Consider the following 25,498-nt stretch of genomic DNA (forward strand, 5'->3'; position numbering starts at 1 on the left):
GACTAAAATGTTCTGCCTTTAAGAATGTTCTGGAAACAATATCGCCATATTTGAAAGATGGAATTAAATCATCACTTATTTCAAAAACAATAAAATTGGCAACAACATTAATTAAGATTTCTGCCACAGGGTTTGTATCAGGTTAGTGTTGGAAACGATTTTAATTTGGGTTAATTTTTCTTCAATGGATAGTAATTTTTTTGCCATTTAAAATCCTTCGCACATTTGTCAAAAGTTTCGCATATTTGTCGCTGTGTTTTTCCAGCAATTCATTACGAGTACTGGAGTTGGAAACAGAACTGTTTCTTTTCCTTTTCGGAGTACAATATTCTTGTTGAGGACTTGCGTCGACGACGACAACCATAATATGGTTGATTGTTTCTGAAATAATTAAAGTTAATTTACAAAAGTAAATTAACTTTAACTTTTCAATCATTGTCCTTCGTTATTTATTTATTAAAATAGACTGAACGATTTTGGAATCACATAAGTTTGACATAGAGACCCCAGTCCCACGGTGTTCGTTATACCCCAGATTTACTGTATACATATATTTTTTGTTTATTTTGCTTTAATTTATTCTTTCTACTCTGAAAATAACAAAACAACAGAAAAAAATATTTAAAAAAAACAACAGATTTTAATGCCGGTTATCGCGCATACTTTTGTCGATGGGAATGAATGTCTGTGATGGATTTGGAGTATGTGTGGTATTTTGCCGCTGTTGTTTTTGCTGTTTTGTGGAACATATGAGACTTTTTGTGTGTTTTATTTGTTTGACATGTTTCTAGAGGAGATTTTTTATTTGTGTAAGAGAAATATTGTAGTGAATCTCGGCTGTCGGAGCTGATTCGTTGGATTGTTGTCGACTTTTTGAGTTTTTTTCCTACACATTTATAATGTGGTTGCATTTGAATTTCTTAAGTTAGCAACTATTAGTTTTACTTTAAAAATCTAGCAGAGTAGGTGGACGGTCGGTTGAATACGTGAGAAAATATTTTGAAAATCCACGCAATTGATTAATAAAAAAAGACGTTCGTTTAAACAAATTTGAAATTATTAAAATAATCACAGTCAATTATTTGAATAAAAAAAAGTAAAATTCAAGTGAAAGGTGTAAAAAATCGTTGAACGATTTTTCGCTTAATTGAAAAAGCTTTTCTTCGAGTGCAAAAGAAATGTAACGGTAAAGTGTAAATGCAAAATTAAACGAAAATTAATTACTATTCAAAACCAATTGTCTACAAAAAAAGGGACTGACTGAGTGAGTGAAGTGAATGCGTTAGTGATTTTACGTGCAATAAATCAAAAATATTTGAAAAATTTGTCGCTGTTTAAGACGAAGAAATGTGAAACGTGTTTTGTGGTCAATAATTAAACTGACCTTACCCAAAATACAAAGAACATGTACTAAAAATTGTTACATTATACCAAAGATAAAAGTACAAAAAAAATAAGTACGTAATTATTGTTTGAACAATAAAAAAAACAAAAAATTTCACCGGTTGCCTAATAACAACCAGCAAAGTGATTGCTATCGTGTACAAATCAAAAAACATAAATTTCAATTTCTTGAATGTGTTTTTGTTTGTTTTGCCAAAAAAATGTCACGTGTCTATTAATAAATTAATTTTTCTTATTGAAAAACAACCACAGCTATGTATGTACAACGCCAATTAAATACAATATGTAGATAATTTCAATAAATTTTCACATTCAATCAAAAGTGTCAAAGGAATCATTTAACAACAACAGCAAAGTAATGACAGTAACAACTAAACTGTCAAATACAGTTCATTAACCACCACTACCACAAAAAAGTGTTATTGAAGGAGAAAAAAAAGAAAGTAAAAAACAAAAAAAAAACGCAATAAAACACATAAATTTACATTAAATGAGTAGTTGTCAATAACTGTTTCTTATTAATAACAACAACTACAACAGTAATAAATAAATTAAAAAAAAAAAACAACTTAATGTACATGTAGCAACAACTGCAACGAAACTTATTAGTGTGTGTTTCTTTTTCTTCTTCTTCTTGTGTTTCCCCCTCCTCCCCTTTCATTGTCATTAATAATTTATAATTTAATGTGTTTCTTATACGCATCTCAACATCATTATCATTATCATCAACATCATCATCATCATGTTGTTACTCTTTAGCAATTTGCAATTTAATTTGCATACTAAAACTTCAAGAGTGCGTGAGCTTGTGTGCATTTGAGTGTAATATGCAGTTTTATTTATTTTTTACCTAAATTGATCTCTTTCTTTATTGTGCATGTAAAAAAGTTATAAAAATATGAAATCATAATCTGGTTTCTTTGAATGCCGCTATCATATGAGATGATATTAAAATCGAACGGTATTATCGTACAGTGCGATCAAATTTAAGAACTCTTGGTCTTTGCGTAATGATATGATGGGATGATTCTACGGTGAATTTATCTCTTTAAGATCTTTGTTATGGTGGAATGTAGTAGGGAAATAATTTTATTTATATAATAATAATAATCATATCATTGTCATAATGTCCATTGAGGGTACATTATTATCTATCGATAATTGCTAATTTATATAATAATAAATTTAAAAAAGTTTATACCTATAAACAAATAGTTTATAATTTTATTCCAAGTTGGTTAAATTGAAAATGATAGAGAATTATACATAGAGACGAGACACTCCGATTTGTCAAACAAAAATACAACAAATCATATGTTTGATACAACAACGATATACATTGACTAGCATGTATTTTGTTGTTGCAAGAGTTAGGTTTTTGACAACAGAATTAGGTTTTTGACAATTACGTCTTTATTAATTATCAATTACGAAAATATTATTAAATATACATACATATGTATCTATTATTAAATTTTGTCTTTGTAAAAAACAAATACCTATATTTTATTAAATTATTCAAATGATACATTTACTATTTATTTGTTCGAAATTAAAGGAAATATTAAAAGTTAATCGATCACTTGAATAATAAGAAATATGAACTTTTATTCGAATAAAAAAATCGAATAATTACCTACCCTAATGATTGATCATGTATATTATAACAGTTTTATCTAAGAAAACTATTACAATATTCGATGTGATTTTCAGATGTCGGATTTATCTTCGTCGGTACTGAGATGTTTTGAACTCTGGTGAATAGCAAAAGCATTGTTAGCCATGGACTTTTCTCGTTGTTTTAAAATTGTCTAAAACCTTTTCAAAATAGTGAATGATCCTGTACTGAAAAGTAACCGAATTTAAATGTTAATTTTTTAATTTAAAAAATTGATTTCTGCAAGAGATTTGATTTCTAACTTTTAACCAGTTTGAATAACAATCACCAGTGTAACCAAAAACAAAGCAATATAATTCAAAAGATTCTGACCGAAAAAAACATGCATGTTTTTGACCAACTGCTACCGTTTTTAGGCCTACTTTATAAATTTATTCCTAATTTTTTGGCATATAACTCACATTGATGTTCGTCGATGAAAATCTTTTTATCAAACGAAAATAAAAAATTATACATATGTATTCCAATTCGCAGATTTTCGATTATTCCATACTTAGATGCAATGTATTGATTGTAATGTATTGAAACCACAAAATAACAACAAATCCTACAATTCATGTCTATGAAAAGTATACATATTTGGTCAATTCACAACGTCTCTTATCAAGTCATATTGTCATAATATCCTAATATTTCAAAATGGTTTTTATTGCTTTTCAAGCAATATTGTGTGTTATCGTAACCAACCAGTAGAGACCTGAGCCGAATGCCAAAGAGCCGGTTAAGCCGATCCGCCGAGTCGTGATATATTAGGGCATTATGACAATGTAACTGATAAGAGACCATGTGAATCGACCAATTGTATAAATATTAGTATCCAGATAAAATTTAGCACAAACAAACGGTCCTTCCGTTACTACCGTAAATCATTATATAGAGCATAAATGTTCTCCAAATTTTAGTAATGGGACGTTAGGTTTATTAGATGGCTTATCTTAGGTCTAAGTGCTGGGTTTACATATAGTCGAGCTTGAGCGAACACATTTTCATACTTGTTAGATCATATTTTTGTTTGTTGTGATATCACATAATCATATAAACATTTCGAAATATTTAACTTAACTGAAAATGTTTTAGATGTCAGTGATTCAATATCGGTATGGATCGCATTATTAAATACAAAATCACTAGTCTGATCCCAGTTGATCCTAAATTTCAAATCTATAATATTTGTTTGGTAAACTGCCCATAAAAGAGAAAGTTTTAAGTTTCTCTCAGTGCAACTTAAAATCCTAGGAATTAATATTAAAGCATTTTTTGTTATTATTTCCCGATAAGATTATTTATAGCAGAAAAAAGTTAAAAAAAACATTATAATAACAAAAGAAACGAGTCATACAAGTATGTACGTCGTACATAAAATAAATGTTTCAATGGCAACAAATTAATCATCGAAATGCTACTTGTAGTTAGTTCGTATACCAGAACAACGTCGTCATCATCTTCATCATAATCATCGTAGACTTTGTGCGCAAAATAAAAACTTTCTTTGCCAAAGTGATAAATTAACTTTCATTTAATTAATATTCAAAGAAATCCGGAAATTATTTAAGGAATTTTGTATTAAAAAAAGTATAAGCTTAATAGCGGTGAGAACAATTTCTAATATTCTGTAGATTAGCGAGATATTTTTTAGTTTACATCGATAAAAATAATGGATGTTTAACAAATTCATATATATTACTGAAATTAACATTTACTCAGTTATAGTGATATTTCATACAAAGTTGGAAATGGATAATGACATTAGGTTTCATTTCTAGTTCTACCAGCATTTCAATTATGACGAACTTTATTTAATATATTGAAAATTTGCCGTAATGCATATTGTTGCATATTACGATCATAACATATTTCGACGTACATATTTTACTTGGTCTTGTCTGCAAAAGTGTGTTTCATAATTAATGTTATGAACAGGGAAACCAAAATATGCAAATGCAAGTTTTTTCTGGTGAATCTAATGAGCACATGGATAAGATATTTACACGTTTCAGAAATATTTAAGAATTTTGGCATTGATTTGTTAGTGCATATTTTTGCATATTTTACCCTTAAAAGCATATTTTTGCATATATGTGTTTTAAGAGCATATTTATGTCATATTTTTGCGTTTTAGAGCATATTTTACTGTTTAATAGCATATTTTCACTTTATCAAAAACTAATTTTGTCTTACTTATTTTTCGCTGTTGTGTTACAGGTTTTTTTTAATGTAAAATAAGCACTATTTTAATAAAGCGCCATCTAAATATCAAATTTTAGTTCGAAGTGTTAAAGAAATATTGTCTTTTACATTTGCTCCTATAACATCAGTTGATGTCGAAAGAACATTTTCTATGTATAAAAATGTTTTCAGATCCAATAGACAACGATTTTTATTTGAAAATTTAAGTCAATATTTTGTAATTTATTGCAATAATAACCTTACTTGATGAAGAGACTTTATATTCATATAAAATATCATCAAAAAATACCTTTCGAGGCCTTTTCATAGCTTAAGTTCCTATTGTTTTTATGTTGTATTTATTTTTTGTTAGACTTGTTTTAGTTCATGTTATTTTTGTTTATTTTTTTAAATAAAAGTATATTTTTTGGTTAAAAATTATGTAAAAGTTTGTTTTTTTAAGAGCATATTTTTTAAATTTTAAGATCATATTTTGAAGTTTTTACTGCATATTTAAAGCGCTTAAAACACTTTTTTTAGAGCATATTTCCGGTTTCCCTGGTTATGAACATATATTTACATGTCTGCTAGAAATAAGTTCGCTGGATATATTAATGATATAAGACAACAAATCTATAGATATCGCAATCCCCGTCGTACGGACGGATCTTGTGGCGTAAAATCTTTAATAATACGTAAATTGTTATATTCTATCAATCTGAAAAATCTGTCGCAAAATCTTCTACTGCTATATTTCCAATAATATACGCCACGCCATCTCAATGTCATTATATTCTTTTTAAAAATTCTATCTTACAAAAAACATCCATCCGATACTCCAAAAATATGACAATCTCAGCATACTGGGCCTCCTACGGTGGAGTGCATGAGTACAATGTGAAAACAGGTGCAAAAACCACATTCCTTTAGTCATGGCAAAAAAATCTATTTTTTCCAAAAATATTTTGTAAACATGAACACGAAAAAATCACAAAAAACTACACACAAATCCAGAAATAACATGAACTGCAAAACACAACATCTTTCCACAAAAAAGCTACTCGTAAAAAAAAACATAAAAAATCGTTGTTAAACTCGCTGCAACAACGACGGCTACAGCAACCGGTGCCAGCACCAGTGCCTCTACTTGGCTGTGGGCCAATCATCAAATATGTTGGCCATAAAATAGAGAAGAAGTGGCAGCAACATAAAATAAAAAAGAAAAGAACTGAATTCTTTTATAAATTTTGTGCCATTATTCAAGAATGGAGGGCACGCAACACGTTACTATCAACCTGATGAAGTAAAACCGCTAAAGCCATTAATTAAATTCGCGTGTTGGCTGTCTGTTTGCTCCATGTTGTCTCTCTTGCAGCAACGAAAATTCAAACAAAAATCTTATTTTTTTCTTTCCTTGTACCCCTCTTGATGATAGGTAGCAATGGTTTATTTTAAATTATGAGAATAATTCGTATGAGTTTGGATTTTAATGATTCTTGCATTCGTATGAACGCATCAGCGATCGTGTCGGTAGTCTCGATCGATGGATGGGCATTAGAGCAAATCATCTTTTGGTTGGGTTTAAAAAAGCCACCGACCGCATTGATAACTTTGTTGCAATTTTCAGTAGTATTTTTCAAAATTAATTTAATGTTGTTGAACGTTGCTAACGCCTGTTTGTTCAACAAGTTGTCGTTTTGTTGCGATCATTTTTAATGTTGGCTTTTAGATTTTCTTTAATTGAGTTTTTATTGATGAATTTTTTTTATGTCGTTAAAAATGCAACATTTCCATAAAAATTTTTGAAACTTGTATTAATCTAGTGAATTTCAATTGACTTGAGGAAGGTCAGTACCAATAAAGATTATAGGAAAATTATTGTTTTTGTGTTGTTACAATGTTGTTTTAACAATTTTGTTTTTTCTGGATATTCTGGATTTTTTGTAGAAATTAACATTCAGAAGCCCCCAAATAACTTACATAGCTTACGGTCCACAAATTGTTGATATATATTAAGTAGAAAACGCAGAATAAATCGATTATTCCCCAACAATTTTTTGTAAAAAAAACTATAATCTTACATACTGAACCAACTTCGAGTTATTTGATTGGGCGTTAAGAATAAAATAAACACTATTGATCTTTGAAAAGAAGTTTTTCATTTGCCTACTAAACCAATATAAGGAGTTGGTGATTTCGGGCAGGCAAGATAAAATACATAAAGTGCCGACCATACATTACTATATAATAAATTCAAGTTTTTAATGTTTAAACATTTGTAATTTCTCTATGTGTAGCCACAAAAACATTTAACCTTTGAAACAAGAAAATGTTATCTACTTTCATAGAAATGTTTCCTTTTTGTATGCAATCCTATTCGCGACATGCTCCTACATACATTCACCGATAAAATAATCTATTTCAAATTGTTTATTTTGTATATTTTCCTATAATTAAACATGCATATGTATATATGTACGAATGAGTACGGGGAATTTTTGTTTACAATTGAACATATTAATTGGTATTATTTTTCAATGAAACGATAATTAACATACAAATGCAATGCAATGCATCCATAAAATGATATACGTTTGCAGCAACAACAAATACACAATTGTTGTATAGAAAATATGTTAGATTTTTCCAATAGATTGTGTATAAATATTCAAACATTCGGGTTCAGATGTTCTTTCATATCGTCAAGATGTACGGATGAATGAATGCATCATTACATTGTTATGCACTGTGGTACTTAATGACCCAAAATACCGAAAGAAGCTTACTGGCAGACAGACAGACAGACAAACAATGCACGCATACACGCAGCCAGTCTGTCAAATTAGAAAACAAAAAAAACTAACATTTGTTGCATCAATAACAATTCCATCATCTATTTAACCAAGCAAACAAGACAATGCTGCAACACGTGAAATAATATTTATTTATTTTGTTGACACTTTAACAAACAAAAATGTTTTTTCTTTCTGGTTTTCTTCAAATCTGTAACAATAGCATAAAGATTGAAGATTTTAAATAACAAACGTTTTTTTTTTTTTGTTATTTGTAAAAAAGTTTTTGTTTGTAAATAATTTGTTAATTTGTCCAAAACAAATGCGTGTGTGTGATTAATATTTTATTAATTGTTTTATTTTTTATTGTGTAAACATTTTAATATAATTTAGTATGTATTTAATCTAAAAAAATATATATGAAAAACTTTTTAACAGACGTCACTATCACTGTTGATAAATGTTCCTTTGTAGGAAAGCCCTACAGTTTTAATGGTATATAACTACTTGGGCAGGTCTGGAGTTGTTTTGTCAACGAATCTACTACTTATTTAATCAAAAATGTAGCTAGCCGATTCTCTAGTGATTTTGCTAGGAAATTTTATCAAGAAAAAAATAGATACGTGGTTTTTAGTGGCTTAATAAATTTTATTAACACTTAACTAGTTCCATGAATTGCAGGGTATTTATCATACAAACATTACAATACAATAGTAATTTTTCATACATTTCATAATGTAATCTTATCTTGGATTCGTAATTGTCAAATGGCCTTCACGTACGATCATATTTATATAGTTGTTTTATTATTAATATTATTTATTACAAAAAACAAATAGAAAATAATAGTAGTTAAACAATTAAGTATTTAATATTAAAAATATCTAACGAATTTTCTAAAAATAAAGTTCATGAGTTATTGCTACGCAATTACACAGAATTAAAATGTTTTTCAAAGAATTAAAATTGTTTTTTTTTAAATGAATCTCTGGTGAACTGCATATCTCATCACAAATATGGTACTTTGACGATATTGAAGTTAATCATTGGTATATCTCAAAACTTAATTAATTTTGTTTCTCTTTATTACCCAGGAAGAAACAAAACAATCAGCATAACGTCATTGCGATCTTGATTAACATACATATTTTTTTTAAAAAAGTTTCGATGTACTAACAATATTAAATTGATAATGCCAAAAAATCATCCACGTTCTCTTGTTTACCGTAAATATAAATTAAAAAAATTTACGTTTTAATAATTAAATTTTTTTATAAAATTTATGACAAAATTCAAATTTTAAAGAACATTGTTTTAAAAATTCGCTTATTCGTACCTTTTGATGTTGGATTTTATTCATTTAAGCTTCATTAAAAAGATAATTAATTATGTCCTATATAAACTACATAATTAAAAAAATGCTTTTCTGATGCAAATACAATATTCAGACGCACTTTTGCAAATGTTCTCCATATTAAATTTAATTTTTTTTAAATAATCTTAGAAAGTGTTATATTGACTAAACAACCAAATTATACCAGAATTTGGTTGTTTAGTCAATTAGTCACAGGGAACCTGTTCCGATACCTTTTAAAAAGTATTTAGAATGAAGTGGTTGGAAAATTTTGCCTCACCCGCTTTATAGTCCCATGTCTCATAAAATATTTTACATTTTTAATTTGTTGTTTAGTCAATTTAACAGTTTTTAAGATTATTTGGAAACAAATTATATTTTTTTTTCTGAGGAGTATATAATTATCCTTTAAATATATGTATCTTAAATCAATAAAATCCGATGTTCGTAAAATATAAATATATATATTAAATTTTCTTGATTTTTTAAAAAAAATTAAATCTTGCATAAAATTTTGAGTTTTTCAAAACTTAAAAGAATAAAAATGTTCAAATCTGTTTTTTCTGTACTCTGGTGGAATTCATGAATGACAAATTTCATAAAATCTAGGATGATATTTTTTCGGGTTTTGTAATGGTTTACGATTTTTTTTAACCGCTATTAATTTAGTGTTATATTTTTTAGAATTTATGAACTTGAATTCAAAATTTCTACCACCTAGAACAATGACACTGTTAAAGTGACAGGTTTCCAGTCGCATGACTAGTTCTGTGTGTCAATTTCCTTCAATTCTGTAGTTGTTTAGTGCAAAAATCGTATGGTGCTGTAAAAATAGCAAAAACAATAATTTTATATGGGGGGATAGAACCCCATATAAAAATTATAAATTACAGTCTGTGTCACCTTCATTCCGTTCAGTGTACTCACAATCAATTCAATTTAATCACCTGTTTCAGTGTGTTTTTTACGAGCATTTTTATTTAGTGTAGTTCGTAGTTCATTAGTATGAGTATATTTTAAATTATTCTACATTTCCTTTTTAATTTGCACTATTAAAGTCAAACGGAAACATTTCATTTCCCATGCTCTCTTTCTTTCAATCACATGTGTATTTTTGTTTTTCTATGTGGATTTGTGTGCAAATTCAGAATATTTTATTATTTTTCTGTTGCTTTTTGTTTTTTTTTTTGAACAAAATTGTTACACAGTAAATTGACACCTTAGCAAAGGATGCCAGATTTGCGGATATTTCATTAATACTTTTTTATAAAGCATTTATAACATTTTGGTCTACTTAGACCTTTTTTGAGATTTAAGCTAAATTTGTGTTTGCTATAAAATTATAATGATACTTGGTACAACTATGCAATTTCAATAGCTTGCGCAAACTATCCTTAATTATCGATATGCATTAAAACATGAAAAATTAACAAAATATTTGATTTTATTGGTTAACATATTTTCGCTATTAGGGGACCTATTCGATTAGTATTCAACCGGTCGAAAAAAGAATATGGCAGCCCTAAACTTAGTTACAAACATTTTTTGTTGCTTGTTGGTGAATGTTAGAGAAAGAGAATGAAAATGTATCATGCATCATGCATCATATGTAACAAGCTAAATCATATAAAATCACAACAACTAAATAAATAACTACAAAATGACTGGAAACAATTTAAGAACACTACTTTATTTGACATGCCAGACAAATCGAATGAATGAATGAATAAAACGTTTGACAGTCAGTCAGATGATGACGACATGATAAATGGCATAGTAACCAAGTGTTCTGTAATACATTCAGTAAATAATTGAATAGAACGAGTGATTGAAAGATTGTTCGCAAAAAAAAATTTAAATTTTTAAAAGTTGAGAGGAGAAAATTGTATGCATAATGTATTTAAAGAGGATGTTAACAGTATTTTATTAGAAATATTTTAACAACTAATAGACTTGGAAAACCTCCTGTTAAAATTTGAATCCTCAAGAAAGATAATGTGAGAAATGATTATTCTAGTGTTAAATATCAGGGGTCCTTCCATATTTTCAAAATGTTTGATTACAATATATTTGGCATACATTTGAGTTAAGAGTTTTTCATTTCAATAATCAGGTTTTGATATTTAAAATAAAATATCTTAATAACATTATAGCAATTATGGCCGTAATTTCAATATCGTCGCCCCGAAATTATCTTCACGTATGTCCCGTATGTCACAAAGTTTCAACGATTTATAGCCAGACATACGTGAAAATGTACTGATAAAAATTGCTCAAATTTTGTTCTCCAAAATTATCTTTACGTATATGAGTTATACTTGCAGTATGCTAAATTAACGTATATATTTAGTAATTAGTAAGCTATTAATTAAACCACCAATCTTTAATTTTGTGGTCGCTCTGGAAAAGTTATGCGAAAAGCTAGTTCTAAAGTGTGTTTTTTTTTAAGCCGGATAGAACTTGAAATTGTAAAAAATTGCACAAAAAAGAAAAACTTTAATTAAAAAAAATGTATTCAAAAGAATACATGGCGTTAACATTCGAAAATGATTTTGGGTATATGGTCACCACGTCTGTTTTTGACGAAGCGCATTATGGACATACATTTTGGACTACCTTGACATTGAATTGATGGTATGTCACGTATAACACGAACAATGTTGGCCTCCAATGCGTCAATTGTTGCAGGTTTATCTGCATAAACCGTGACTTCACGTGGACCTAGAGGAAATGATCGAAGATGTCGACCTTGGAGTCCAATTGACAGATCCATTTCTCGCAATCAACTTATCGCCAAATTTTGATTTCAATAAATCGAACCACGTCTCGCTAAATGTAATTCATATTTTTAAACAATAACTCATTGATCGTTTGAATTTTTCTGGATGTAATGAAGTTTTTAGGGATTGTTGTGGTCTTACTCCATATGCGGCAATTTTGTTTATTAACAAACCAGATAATCCAATCCATGAGCCTCATCGCTGCACGCAATTTTGCGATAAATCAGTCAATAAGTTGCACGAATCAATAACTGATTATCGGAGTACATTATTTATAATGATTAGCCAGAGTATACTGATCCTAAATATCAAAAATTGAGCGCAGTAGGATAGTTTGTTTGACATTTAATCTGTCGTCCTTAAAAACCCTTTATTATTAAAATTTTGGAAAGTGTATTGCAAGATTTCTACTACTTTCCGTCTACTTTCCTTGACATTTTTTCAAGTTACCTAATGCTTAAGTAAATTTACCTGCTGAGTATTTTACACCGTATATACATATATCTTTCTTGAAAGTAGCTATAAGTGTTAATGAATTTTATAAAAAATTATAAAAGAGATAAAGAAATCATAATAAATAGCTGGTCAAATTACAGCAGAAAGGGAAACTGGAAGTTCTACAGGCTCTCTTTATGACAGTAAAAGATTTTAAACTGACAAATAATGCTCTAAATGTCTCAAATGGTAGTAATAATAATTATAAGAATAATATTAAACAAGACCTTATCAATATTTATTAAAATAATTATACAATTAACATTCATAATTGCTTGTAAATAAATTCCTTTGACATTTTTGTTTCTCAATCATGTAACTACAGTTGGCGTTTTTATTGAAATTTCTTTCGTCTTTCTTTTCTCCAAAAAATTGTATAAATCATTAGTAATAAAAACATTTGACTAAACAATCATTTGCTGCTTTTATTCTTGTCGTTGTTGTTGGTGGTACACGTAATTCATTAAAAATCAGCCGGAGCCTCAGAGTCTGGCTGCGGATTTTTTAATATTTCGGTTTATTCTTCTGTGTTTACTCAGCAATGAAAATACATTTTAGAGTGTTTTTTTACACAATGAAATGAACAAAAAAGTGAAAAAAAAAACAATTCAATAAACAATTTTTTATTACCGTGACAGATTGTGAGAACATGATTAAAGAAAATAAAAAAAACGAATCATTATTTAACAAAAGTAACAAAAATAAAAGAAATTTTAAATGTGTAACAAAATTAATTTATATGCTTACAAATAAATATGGTGACCTTTAAATTCTGTGTTTACAACAAAAAAAAATTAAATTTTTTCATTATTTATTTATTTGTTTTAGATCAATAAAGTTTAAAAAGAAATTATGTTAAAAAGAAAATGTGAATAAGCTATAATTTAAACAAAAATTTTAACACTTTAAAACCTATTTACATAAAATGAAAAAATAACAAACAACAAACTAAAGAAAAAATGTCTTACAAAAAGTGGCGGCCATTGTTGTGAGCTCTCAATTTATATGTAAATTTTTATTACACATAAACCAAATATTATTACACCAAAAATTAATTTAAGTCATTAAAATATTATAAAACAACTACAACACAATAATTCACCATAATTCCCAGCAAAAGTTAAACAAATAGCAAAACTACAAAATGCTAAAAGTCCAAATGATGGAACCACAAGTTGGCAACAACGATTCTAACCGAGATTCTACAACTACTAGTGTTAAGCAACAGCAGCCGGAGTCAACATCGCCCAAACGCATGAGTAGTGGCGGTGGCAGTATTATTACAAAAACCCCCACCTCATCGCCCCTGCATCATCCTCATCCCGTGCCACAAAGACAAATGACTACTGGTAGTATTAAGTCGGCTAGTCAGGGCTCATCGCCTGCAGGGTAGGTACATACATACTTTTAGAGACTACTACTACTGCATACTTATATTTAGAATGTTTATTGGGAAAACTAAGCACAGCAATCGTGTAATTTAATTAAAAGAATTTTTGAAAAAGATCAAGACATTTAATTAATTTGAATAAGTCTTAACCCTCTGACCGGCAAGGCTGCCTTTAGGAGGGGTATGTTAAATGTATGTAATGCTGCTTTATTTGCTTATTTCTCCCGTTATAACGGTAAATATGTATAAAGAGACAAACAATTTACTTATTGTGATAAATATGAACGTGCCCTTGTCTTTTGTTTTTTTTTTTATTCCAACGTATTTTTTTTATTCTAACAATAACCTGGTATATTTGTTTACCTCAAAATAAAATTGGCCGGTTAGAGGGTTAATATTATTACATTCATACATGAAAATAACAAACATGATTGGGGTGACCATAACCGAACAGCGTCATATTATGATTGCATTTTATGGTTGCTGTCAAATTATATTATGTATATGGTTTGTATATGAACATATAATATTACTAAATTGTAGCATCATGAAATATCATAATAAATTATTTAATAGTATCACAACCATAATATGATTGTGTCCCACAATGATTCCACCACAACCATAATGTGGATATGTAAAAGCATGATATCTGATATGATCATGTTATGGTTGCAGCGCAAAATCATATTTTTGTTGTGCTCATCCAGGTTGTGATTTCACCTCAACCATACAATGGCTGTGGCCACATAACCATATTATGGAGTATTTGTGATCATGTCATGTCATTATTAATATAAAAATATTTATCATAGTTATTATAATTTAGTTCTAGTTAGAATTTTCACAAACATAAACATCCAAAATCAATTATATTGCCAACCATATAGAGACAATGTTGTGAACCAAAACATTGCTGTAAAAAACAAGTTATTGTTAAAATAAAATGTTTTAAACCATAAAGTTGTTTGCGAGAAACTTGTATAATGGCCTAGAACATAGCATAGTTGCGGTAACCATGTATTTTCTTTATGTGGACTTTATGATTTTAATTACCCCATATTTTTATAAAGCTTTTTGACTCAATCAATTCGTCACAATTACGACATTTTGTTTTCGACTTTATTAAAAGAATTTTAAAATTTCCAAACGAATTTCTTTGAGCAAAAAAATATATGAAAAAATTTGTAACGCATCCGTTCGTTTATAAATTGGAAAATTTTATAAAAACAGGCTGTTAAATTTTTAAATTTATTTTGACAACTTTTCTCGTGCGTCATTCTAAGTATTTCAATTCAATAAAAGAAGATCCAAGTGTATCAAATAGGATATTTGATAGTTATTAATTCAGAATAACCAATGATACCGTTTATTTGATTATAATTGATATTTTGAAAGGCCTTTCCATTCCATTACCATTCTATTCTAAAGTACATTAATGATTCCCATATGTATTGTATATGAGGCAATACAATTCCAATTAGATTATACATTAAGCCATGACATAACAAGTCGGCAAGTCTTTAAAGTAAATTCGTTGTCTATGGCAAAAAAAAAAAAAATCTGTTTACAGTTGGTGGTTTTGTGATAGACTTCATTTCTGTTTTCTATTCTAAATTTGTTTCTAAAATGTTGACACACTTAAACACCCACTGTCTGTGGTATTTCTATTTTGTATTCCCTGCTAAAACATTTGTCTCTAAATACTTGTTCTGAAAAACTGATGAATTTTTTCATGCACTGATTAATGACATAAAAAGCATTCCATTCCATAGTGTAGAGATTAAAAGATTTTTCCAATTTTACAGAAAGCAAAACCAATTACATGCTTTCAAGTAGCAGAAAAACTAAAAAACTAAATCTATAGCTATACAAGTATTTGTATGTATATTCAGTGATATAGTGACAGTCAGGGCAGTGATTTTCATACAGATAGATGCACACATTAGATGTCAAATAACCCAAAACAAATTTGGACCAAAATCATTTCATAGATCACATAGATTTATCTTACCACGAGTGGTTTGCCTATATTTAAGTACAATTTATTTGCTACCCTATTAAGTACTTATTTTTATCGATATAACGAGGACCGTTTTCTGTTGGTTGAAATCAGCTTTGAGATATCAGATATTCGTTCAATAAGTTTAGCATTAGCAATTTGCAAAATCGGATATGATAAAAAATCAAGACTACCTTGATTATTGGATTAGTTTGAAACAGAGACCTAAAATAACCGAAATTAAATTTCGATCTGGTTTGAAATATAGTACATCGACAATACACATGCAGTAGCGAGCATAAAAAATGCAACGCCATGCATTGTGATTTTCAACAGCATTGCTTTTGCTTAAAAAGATATCCAATTGTCCACATCTGCTGTTTTTATATTCTTATTGATCATAGGCAATTATTGTATGACATTTTGTCCAACATTTTTTTACGTAAGTATAAAATGAAATAAAATCTTTAGTAAAAACAGTGGTAAAATTGTGCAAGCAAAAAAATGCAACTCTACGGAAATTACTTAATTTTTAAAATTTTGAAAAAAAAATAATTATAAAAAATTGCTAAAAACTATAATACAACAGGATAAACATTTTATCCAAAAAACGCCATACTCCTATTTCGTTATAAAAATTTAGATATAACTAAGAATTGTGTTATGATTAGAGTGCCGAAATAATTTTGATGGCTAGTTTTGAATTGGATTTTATTGAAATAAAACTAAAATGTTAGACATTGAAGTAATCAAGGCTGTGTTACCTGATCTATGGAAGGTGACATCATATATTTGATGCTACCCAAACGAACTCATGTGGACATTTCTTCGTCCCGACGTATATCACAAAATCAAAAAAAATTCTGGTGTAAAATTCTTAGATCTATCGATCTGTTCAATCTACAGGTTTATATCTCTTATAATTTCAGAGATATTGTGCAGCAATTTTGTTGTATATCCATTTTTGCTAAAAAAATTTAATGTGTTATGAATCATAGTTGGGGTAGTGCACTAAATGTTGATTGAAATCAGCATTGCACTATAATTGCAATAAAATTGCAAACAATTTTGTTTGCTCTATTTTTTATCAGCTTTAGTGATAATGCTTATTTCTTTACTAGCACTAAATAAAAATAGTGATAGTGATAATTTTTTCACTATCACTAAACGAAGATTTAGTGCAAAAATCTGCACTATAATTAATTAGTGCAACATTTTAACCTACAATCAAAAAAAGCTGCATTAAACAAACTATCACTAAATTTTCAAAAATGAGTTGTCATGATATTGTTGAATCCAAATTCGAAAAATAAAAATTTTAAATATTTTTTTTTGTTATTTTTAATAAGTTTTAAATTAGTGCACAGAATAAACTTTTTACTTTAGTGCACAATTTGAAGGTGCACTCAAATTAGTGCAGAAAAAATGTTGCAATAAACTGATGATTGCATTTTTTTTTTAATCAACTAATTTAATTTTGAATGCAAAATTTTTAAACTCACTATCACTAATGTTTAGTGAGGCTGCTAATTTTCAACTCAGCACTAAATATGAACAAAATGATTGCACTAATTTTACACTATCACTAAGTATTAGTGCAAACTGCCAAATTAGTGCACTACCCCCATCTATGGTTATGATATCGTATCTGCAATTTTTGTGGATATACAATAAAATTTGTATGAAATTTTTATCAGTACATTTTCACGTATGTGCCATAAATTAATAAATATTTCATAAAATGTGGAGTATACAACAAAATGGTAAATTTTTTTTGGAGCTTTAATTTTTCAGTAACTTGAAAAATTTCCTCCAAATTTTTAAACTAATCGATGTAGAATTTCAAGCACTACTTAATACAGAAATATCGAACCACTTTTTTCGACTCAATTTTTGTTTATATAAATCGTTAAAACTTTATTCAATTTCATTATTTGTAATTTATAAAGACCACGTGATGTCATATGATTGTGAAAATCTTATTTTAGCATTAAATTTCAGCACCCTTCTAACATTAACTAATCATATCCTTTTGATCTTGAGCTCTTATACACTCAGTTTTAAGCACACCACCACAATTATTTGATTTCCTTTTCATGGAGCATACCCGGAAGATTTTAAATTGGTAAAGAAATAAATAAAAATTCTTGAAATTTTCTTGGTTTTCGAAATCTTATATATCAAATGAAAGGTATTTCATATGCATTTCCAAATCAATTTCCATTTTTTGCTATAAGTAAATATTATTACTTTTTTCTTAACTCTTCCGATAGCCCTGTTTGCCAATCATTCTTTCAATGAAACTGTATTGAAAACAATCTATATTTTAAGTCAATGTCATTCAAGTTTTAAAATTTGTTTCTAGTCTTAGTACTTAGCGTTTAACGATAATATTATGAAAACAATTTGTAATATTTTTCTCAGTTCTTTTATGTGTGTACTTACATAATTAAATTCTCCCAAATCCCCATTTATTACAAAACTCATACCAGAATTGCTTTAGCAGGCGTTTGCCTTTAATGTGCATTTATTTAAATCGTAATTTTCATTGTTTGTACAATTAAAATCCCTTTAAGCCAAATAAAATTGTGTTTGAGCTTGATTAATCCAGGCAATGTAGGCAGAGACACGTGTGTAAATCGAAGGCAATTGAGCCAAACCGCAGGGAATATAACCCCAGGAAACAATACCAATCAATTCAGCGGGAGCGTTTTCGTATTCCTTAACCAAGGGGCCACCAGAGTCACCATTGCAGGCAGAGATGCTTTGTTGCAAGGAGTCCGAACACAAGTTGGTTTCATGGATGGGAGCATCGGCGGGTAAAGTGGCCTTGCACTTGTTGAATTCAACAATTTGGGTGGTTACAGTTTGCAAAGTACTGGCAGCCGTCAACACATACGATTTAGGTTGACCCCAACCATATAAATGAGTTTCACCATCATGGATTTCTTCGGGAGCAGGCAAGACAGCTGGTTGCACCCATTCAGTGAATTCGAAGGGTTGTGAGACGTGCAAAATGGCAATATCGTAAGGTCCCACACCACCACTGTAGTTTTCATGTACCTTACCAAAGTCTACCACACGGGACTGAGTTTTTGCATCGTAGTTGGTGCGCTTGTGTAGACCAGCAACCACACCCATGCCCACAGGATTGCTAATGCAATGAGCAGCAGTGATTATCCAGTTCTTGTTGATGAGGGTGCCACCACAAATGTGGGAGTGCTTGGAGGTTCTGCTCAAGGAGACAATGTAAGGAGCTGAATGAGGTGCAGCATCTTCTCCCTTAATAATGTAGCCAGTGGCAAAACTGGGCACCAATTTTTGAACAATATTGGAAAGCGAGGAGGCATTGGCACAGGCCACCAAAAGAGCACAAACTACTAAAACTTTCATGTTTACTTTTCAATTGCAAACTGATGGTCTGTGTTTCGACTCGCAAGTTTATATACCTAATTTTAAAGGTGCAATTCGAAGCTTACTGGTGTATTATTTGAATTTATTTCTTATTTCGCGATAAGTCCTTAACTTTATGCCTTTTTGTATGGGATTTCCTTAATCAGTAGCAAATACTTCAGTTGATTTACAATGGGTCCATAAACATATGTATAAATTTGTTGTGTTTATATTTCAATGTTTGAAATACTGATTCTTTTTTTATTTAGATGTTCGATTAGTAGTCTGCTAATAATGATTAGATTTGATTTTGTGGGCGATTAGAATTTAAAAAGTGCAATATTTGATTAGTTAAAAAACCCTCAACTAATGGAATTTTGTTTTGACTATCATTTTAAAATAAAAATAGATCATAAACAAAGAAATAATAAAGTTTATTTTGAAATTTGAATTAATGTTTAACTTAATATTTTTAATACATAATTGCAATACAAAACTGTTATTAATTTTCTATTGCATACTTCTTCCTTCAATATTTCAAATTCCCCTAGATAATATATACAATAGAATAATTAATATGCAGCTTCATTAATTTTTTGTACTCTTTATGATTTACTTTTGATTTTATTATTGAAATTATTAATTGCAAAGTACGTTGTTTGAGTTCGAAGTATTTTTCCTTTCTTATATGTAGCTGCCACAATTTACGACCAAAACCATTTATTTTTGTAACATACAATTTCCAACACTTTATCGTGCTACTTACTTATGTAACCAAATATTATGAAATTTAAATAAAAAAACTAATAATTAGCTTAAACAATTTAATTACCTCAACTCAACAAAAATATGAAAACCATAAAAATCTAGACACTTTAAACTAAAATAAACCATGAACACTTTTTACTCATTCAAGGGAGTTTTCTTTCACTACACACAGTATTTAGTTTCTAAGAAGTTTGTGCATTTTCAAAATAAATAAAACTTTATCTAGAAACAATATATGGACAGACAGACATCCATTTGTTTTGAAATATTTTTAGACTTTTTACACTATTTCGAGAAGTCTCCCCTTTTTAATTTATGATATAAAAAAAAAATTAGTTTAAAGAACTTTCACGGCTAAAGGTTTGATTTATTATGACATTTGGATTCTAAATAATCAATGAATGTATGAATGAGTTCATTGTTTATTTTTAGTTTTGTATATAGAGCGGGCAAATAGTGGTGGAAGCCAGGGCAAATGGTTGGGTGTAGGTGGAAATTGATATTTAGATTCCTGTTATTTAAAGTCGCCTGTCTCGACAGTAGTTCAGCTTTTGTTTTGATATTTTTAATCCATTTTTACATATAAATTGTTTACTATTTGCTGTTTAGCTTAAATTATTTTTAAATTTTAATCCTTAAATGATAAAATTGGGTTGGGTATTTAAAAGTCAGTGTAAGTTCAGAACTTTTTTTATGGTTTCTCTTTTTTTGTTTCAGTATTTCTTTTGTAGTATTGTTAATTTAGTGTTGATTAGGAGTTTTTTGTTGACATGTTTGATTTCATTTATCATTTACAAATGAATTATATGTGTCGGGGGTGTTACCATAATTATGTTGAAATGAAATATAAAATCTATGATTCCTTTCTTCCTAAACCTGAGTTTTATTATACTAACTTTTATTAAAAACAGCTTTTTTTGCTAATATATTTTGGTAAAATCTAAAATTAATTGGATTTATTGGTAATTTCCATGACATGTTTTCTTCAATCATTTGCTACACTAAAAAATTATTCTCAATAGCCATATCGTAATATGTACTTACATAGGAGTATTTCACAATTACAATGTTTTACTGATATAAATTCATTTGATTCGTCCTCATTTAACAACTGTTGACGACTTTTTTCTATTTATTTTTATTATTAAAAAATACAATTTAACGTAACAAAAATGACAAATATTAATTAAATAATAATAAAATGTATTTATTTGTATTATTAAAAACCCTAATCACGTCTATTTGGCGAAAAAAAAATCAAATAAAAAAACAAAGCATGAAAAAATCATTGATACCTCACAAACTCACAATCAACAAATTTATTTATTGTAATATTGGAAATACAAAAAAAAAACGAAGAAGAAAAAACATCAAACAAAAACAAACCATAAATTAAAACATATTAACAATAATATTAATGCTAAATAATTTAATAAACAAAATATGAAAAAAATCACTGACAAATGCAAATAATTAAATACTTATTTAGAAATACGAACAAACACTTTTATATTGAAATAAATTAGTATTAAGGCGGCACTTATTTTTAAACTTAAATTGATTTAGCATCTGCCCTGATTTATTAGAAATATTAAAACGGTTTGTGAAGAGATTTACTGCAGTACATCCTGTGTTAAAATTTCATATCTATGTATGTTCAAATCATCGAAAATTGAGTTGTGCTCAGATCAGTAGTTTTGAAGTTTTATATTTGAATCCTCAATTGATTACAATTTTAATGTCAAACCGCTTGATTTTAAAATTTCCTTAAAAATTAAAGAATATTCTTTATTTATCGGTTTTGTTGTAGTGAACATCCCTACTTTTTCAAATTGTTATATTTATTAAGTTTAGTTTTAGTTTTCAAAATATTTGCAGTTAAATTGGATCCACGATTTTTCATGTGAAAACCTATTTTTGACAGATATTTTTTAATTTTTTTTTTTCAAAAATTCGATTTTGGTGAAAAATTTATTTATTTTATAGATTATTTCAAATTATGAAACAATTGAGGATTTGATAAAAATTTTGTTTTTTGATTTCTCATTAAAAATATTTTTCTTTTCGAAACTATGAATCTGATTTTTGATGAAAAATATTTTTGGAAAAACTCTCTCTTTTGGTGAAAAACTCAAAAAACTCTCATCTCCAATAATTATTAATTTTCGATTAATTTTTTAATAAACAATCTGTTTCTAATTTTATTATTATAAGCCCAAAAAATAAGATTTTGATGAAAAATTAGACTTTGTTTTTTTCGATTTAACTGATTTTTGAGAATTTATATATAATTTTTTTGGAACTAGAAAATAGTTTATGGGAAGAAGGATAGAGAGAATGTTTGTCGAAATTCGATTTAAATTTTTGAACATTGAAAATGACTGTAAAAACTTGGAAAAAAAAACTCTGGAGCCAACACTCAGTGACATGCAACGACAACATCTATCAAATCTCCCATAGATCATTCCCAACGAAAGCCAAACTTAAGTAAATTGTTGGACTTTAAAAATTTTATTATTATTTTAAAATTTATATAAGTCATGATAAACTAGAAAACTTTTAGAATTTGGAGCACAAATTCCAATAGATCAATAATTTTTAGATTTGTTGACCTCTGTCGATTAAGGAATTAACATAACATTATGTCAACCGGCATTGTTAATTTAATCGACTACTCAGATTCAGATTGACTCTTCGGCATCCAGAATTATATTATAGGAATTTTTGTTTTGACAAAAAATATTTTCAGATTTTGTTTTTAACTATTAAATAAATACGATTATTTGTGCAAGTGTATAGAACCGGCTTCTATTTCTAGTTATTTATTAAAATTTATGTTTTTGTTTAATAACAATACACGAAAATTCTAAACAAATTATGTCACTGCATTGTGTTTTTATTAAGTGTGACAAACAATAGATTTAAACAATATTCAAAATCGAATTTTAAACAAAATCAAATCATGTATTTAAATTTAAATTTACAGCTACAAAGTGAAAGCGAGAAGAACAAAAAGAATATTAAATGTTTCACTTTCATTGTACGATTAGAAGTTAGTTTTATTAATAAATACCTATTTGCTGTCTATTTAAGAGTGTGTAATAAAGAAAAAGAACAGAAAAAAAAGTTCTTTAATGCTTTTTACACAAATATTTAGTTTTAATTCTTTTGGCCTTATTTACAATACATTGTTACGGGGCTGTTGTTGTTTTTCTACTCCATCAAGCAAAAATTTATTATTAAATTGTGGTTTCCCAAACTCGAACGAAAGAACACCCAGAGAAGAAACCAAAATCACAATTTTCAGCCACAACTTTTAGCATTTAAGCACACATTAACATGACACTCGAGGCATAAAACAGTCAGTCGTATGTGACACTCGAATTTGTGCAGGAATAAAAAACCAAAGAATCTATAAAAACTTGACAGAGCCAAGTAAATTATGCTGAAGAGAATGAGTGACACAAAAAATCATATATCAGATACACAGATACAAATAATGAACACTGCATGAGCAAGCAAAAAAAAAAACGCCGACAAATACTGAAAAAACGTTATTTTCGTTATTATGCCTCTAAGGGTAAATTAAAAAGATACAAAATAAAATAAAATAGAAAAGAAAAGAAATAATTTTTTGTGTTTGTTAAAATTAAACTACCATTAAACATGACAAGGAGTTGCCAATTTTAATGTTTTATCAAACAGAACAAATCAATGTCAAACACCGTTTAAGTACATTTTGAACAATCAAATTATAATCAAATTTAAATATTTTTTTCATATTTCTTTCGACAAAATTTTGACACATGTCATTGTTTAAGGGCGAACACAATTAAGTAATGCTGTGTTTGTTTTATTTCTTGTTAAACAAAAAAAAAACTCTTTTTTCAAAAGATCTTTAATTGATTCGAAACGGATTTATTTCGTATACAGCAGACCAAAAAGCTTGAAAAAAAGTTTGAAATTTATGTTGTTTCAGTTATAAAGTCAATTTTATTTTATTGCCATAATACTTGACAAATAATGTCATGGTTTGTTAAAGACATTTTTATAGACTTACTTTTCTTCTTTTTTTTTTTTTGCTTACCTCCCCCACCTAACCTTTTAGTACCATACATATATATTTAAGAAAAAGTTACAGTAAATAATAAAAAAAATATTGAAAAAATAAAAAGAATGAGCTAGAACAACAAAAAAAAAATATAAGAAATAAATTTGTAAAAACGTATAAAAATCACGTTTCCGTTTAACTCCCACCTTCATACCTCATAAACGTATGAGTAGGTTCATACACTCAGTGTTATAGCGAAAGGTATATTACAATTTCATATTTACAAAATAACAATGTACTAGTACACATTTTTGTCAATTATTATTATTATAATATTAAACAAGTTTGGGTAACATATTCGAATCTTATATACCCTATACCCTTCAAAATTCGTTTTTATAAAACGATATTTATGAACAAATTTTATTTTTCTCATTGCTTGAAAGTTTCCTTATGTATCTTTGAAAGTTGCCATTCAATTTGTTTTAGGCACATGTGGAGTTTCACATTTCAGAATTTTATATTATTGGCTGTACTAGTTCAGTGCAAATAAAAATTTTTTATAAAGTTTTATAAAAACTAATAAATATAAATATAAGGAAAAACCTAAGGAATATAGTACTTTATTATAATGTGTTTAAAATATAGAACTAGTTATGGGAAAAGTTTTTTTTAAAAATTAAAACATAAATATTCTGAAAATCAAAAATATCATTTGGTGTCCATATACGGTGCACTATATGTATAACAAAAATCAATAAAATTTTTAACAAATAATAAGGTGCATTAATATTCTTCAAGTACAATATTTCACGAAATAGGCTTTACTAATATCTTAAGCAGTGGGAAGCTAATAGTAGTTGAGCTAAAATCATATTTTAGGGGTAACGGTAGTCAACCTTGCTATAAAGATAAAAGTCGGATAAGTTAAAAACTTAATCTCCTCCATATAGCTTCTCAGAGATTTCCAATCGTGCTACACTTCACACGGTCCAGAGATCGTAACTTTGGATATATCCGTACGGGCCACACGCAGAGAAAAAATATAGTTGGGCATGGTTACTGTAACCATTTCAATATTGTTACAAGTTTTTTAACTATATTATAGTCACAGTAACCATTTACATGATTGTGGTAACCATAATATGGTTAACTTACGATTCACATGATTGTCTCAACCATATATATGGTTACAGTAAACATATATATGTTTGTGACAACCATT

The 25,498-nt window shown here is 28.2% G+C and overlaps 2 protein-coding genes across 4 annotated transcripts in view; one reads left to right on the plus strand and one right to left on the minus strand.

Moving 5' to 3' along the window:
• RapGAP1 (Rap GTPase activating protein 1) overlaps nucleotides 1-25,498 on the plus strand; it is a 153,083-nt gene that overhangs the window by 7,139 nt on the left and 120,446 nt on the right. Inside the window, exons 1-2 of one of the 3 annotated variants that reach the window (XM_065502110.1) lie at nucleotides 944-1,186; nucleotides 13,498-14,058. The exons of 1 other annotated variant lie outside the window; for it this stretch is intronic. In XM_065502110.1, coding sequence (XP_065358182.1) covers nucleotides 13,814-14,058 — 245 coding nt within the window. In that variant the 5' untranslated portion in view covers nucleotides 944-1,186; nucleotides 13,498-13,813. Of the gene's footprint in view, nucleotides 1-943; nucleotides 1,187-13,497; nucleotides 14,063-25,498 lie in introns of those variants that run through there. One more of the 3 variants, XM_065502113.1, reaches the window with a different exon arrangement.
• Nucleotides 18,556-19,494, minus strand: LOC135952260 (lectizyme-like). The gene has a single exon (XM_065502116.1). It carries the CDS (start codon nucleotides 19,452-19,454, stop codon nucleotides 18,633-18,635), a length of 822 nt encoding a protein of 273 aa, XP_065358188.1. The 5' UTR covers nucleotides 19,455-19,494; the 3' UTR covers nucleotides 18,556-18,632.

The sequence above is a fragment of the Calliphora vicina genome, chromosome 2 (assembly GCF_958450345.1).
Source record: "Calliphora vicina chromosome 2, idCalVici1.1, whole genome shotgun sequence".
Classification (NCBI taxonomy): domain Eukaryota; kingdom Metazoa; phylum Arthropoda; class Insecta; order Diptera; family Calliphoridae; genus Calliphora; species Calliphora vicina.

Excerpts from the sequence above, each read along its gene's own strand:
- LOC135952260 (XM_065502116.1), bottom strand. The coding sequence starts at position 19,454 with ATGAAAGTTTTAGTAGTTTGTGCTCTTTTGGTGGCCTGTGCCAATGCC.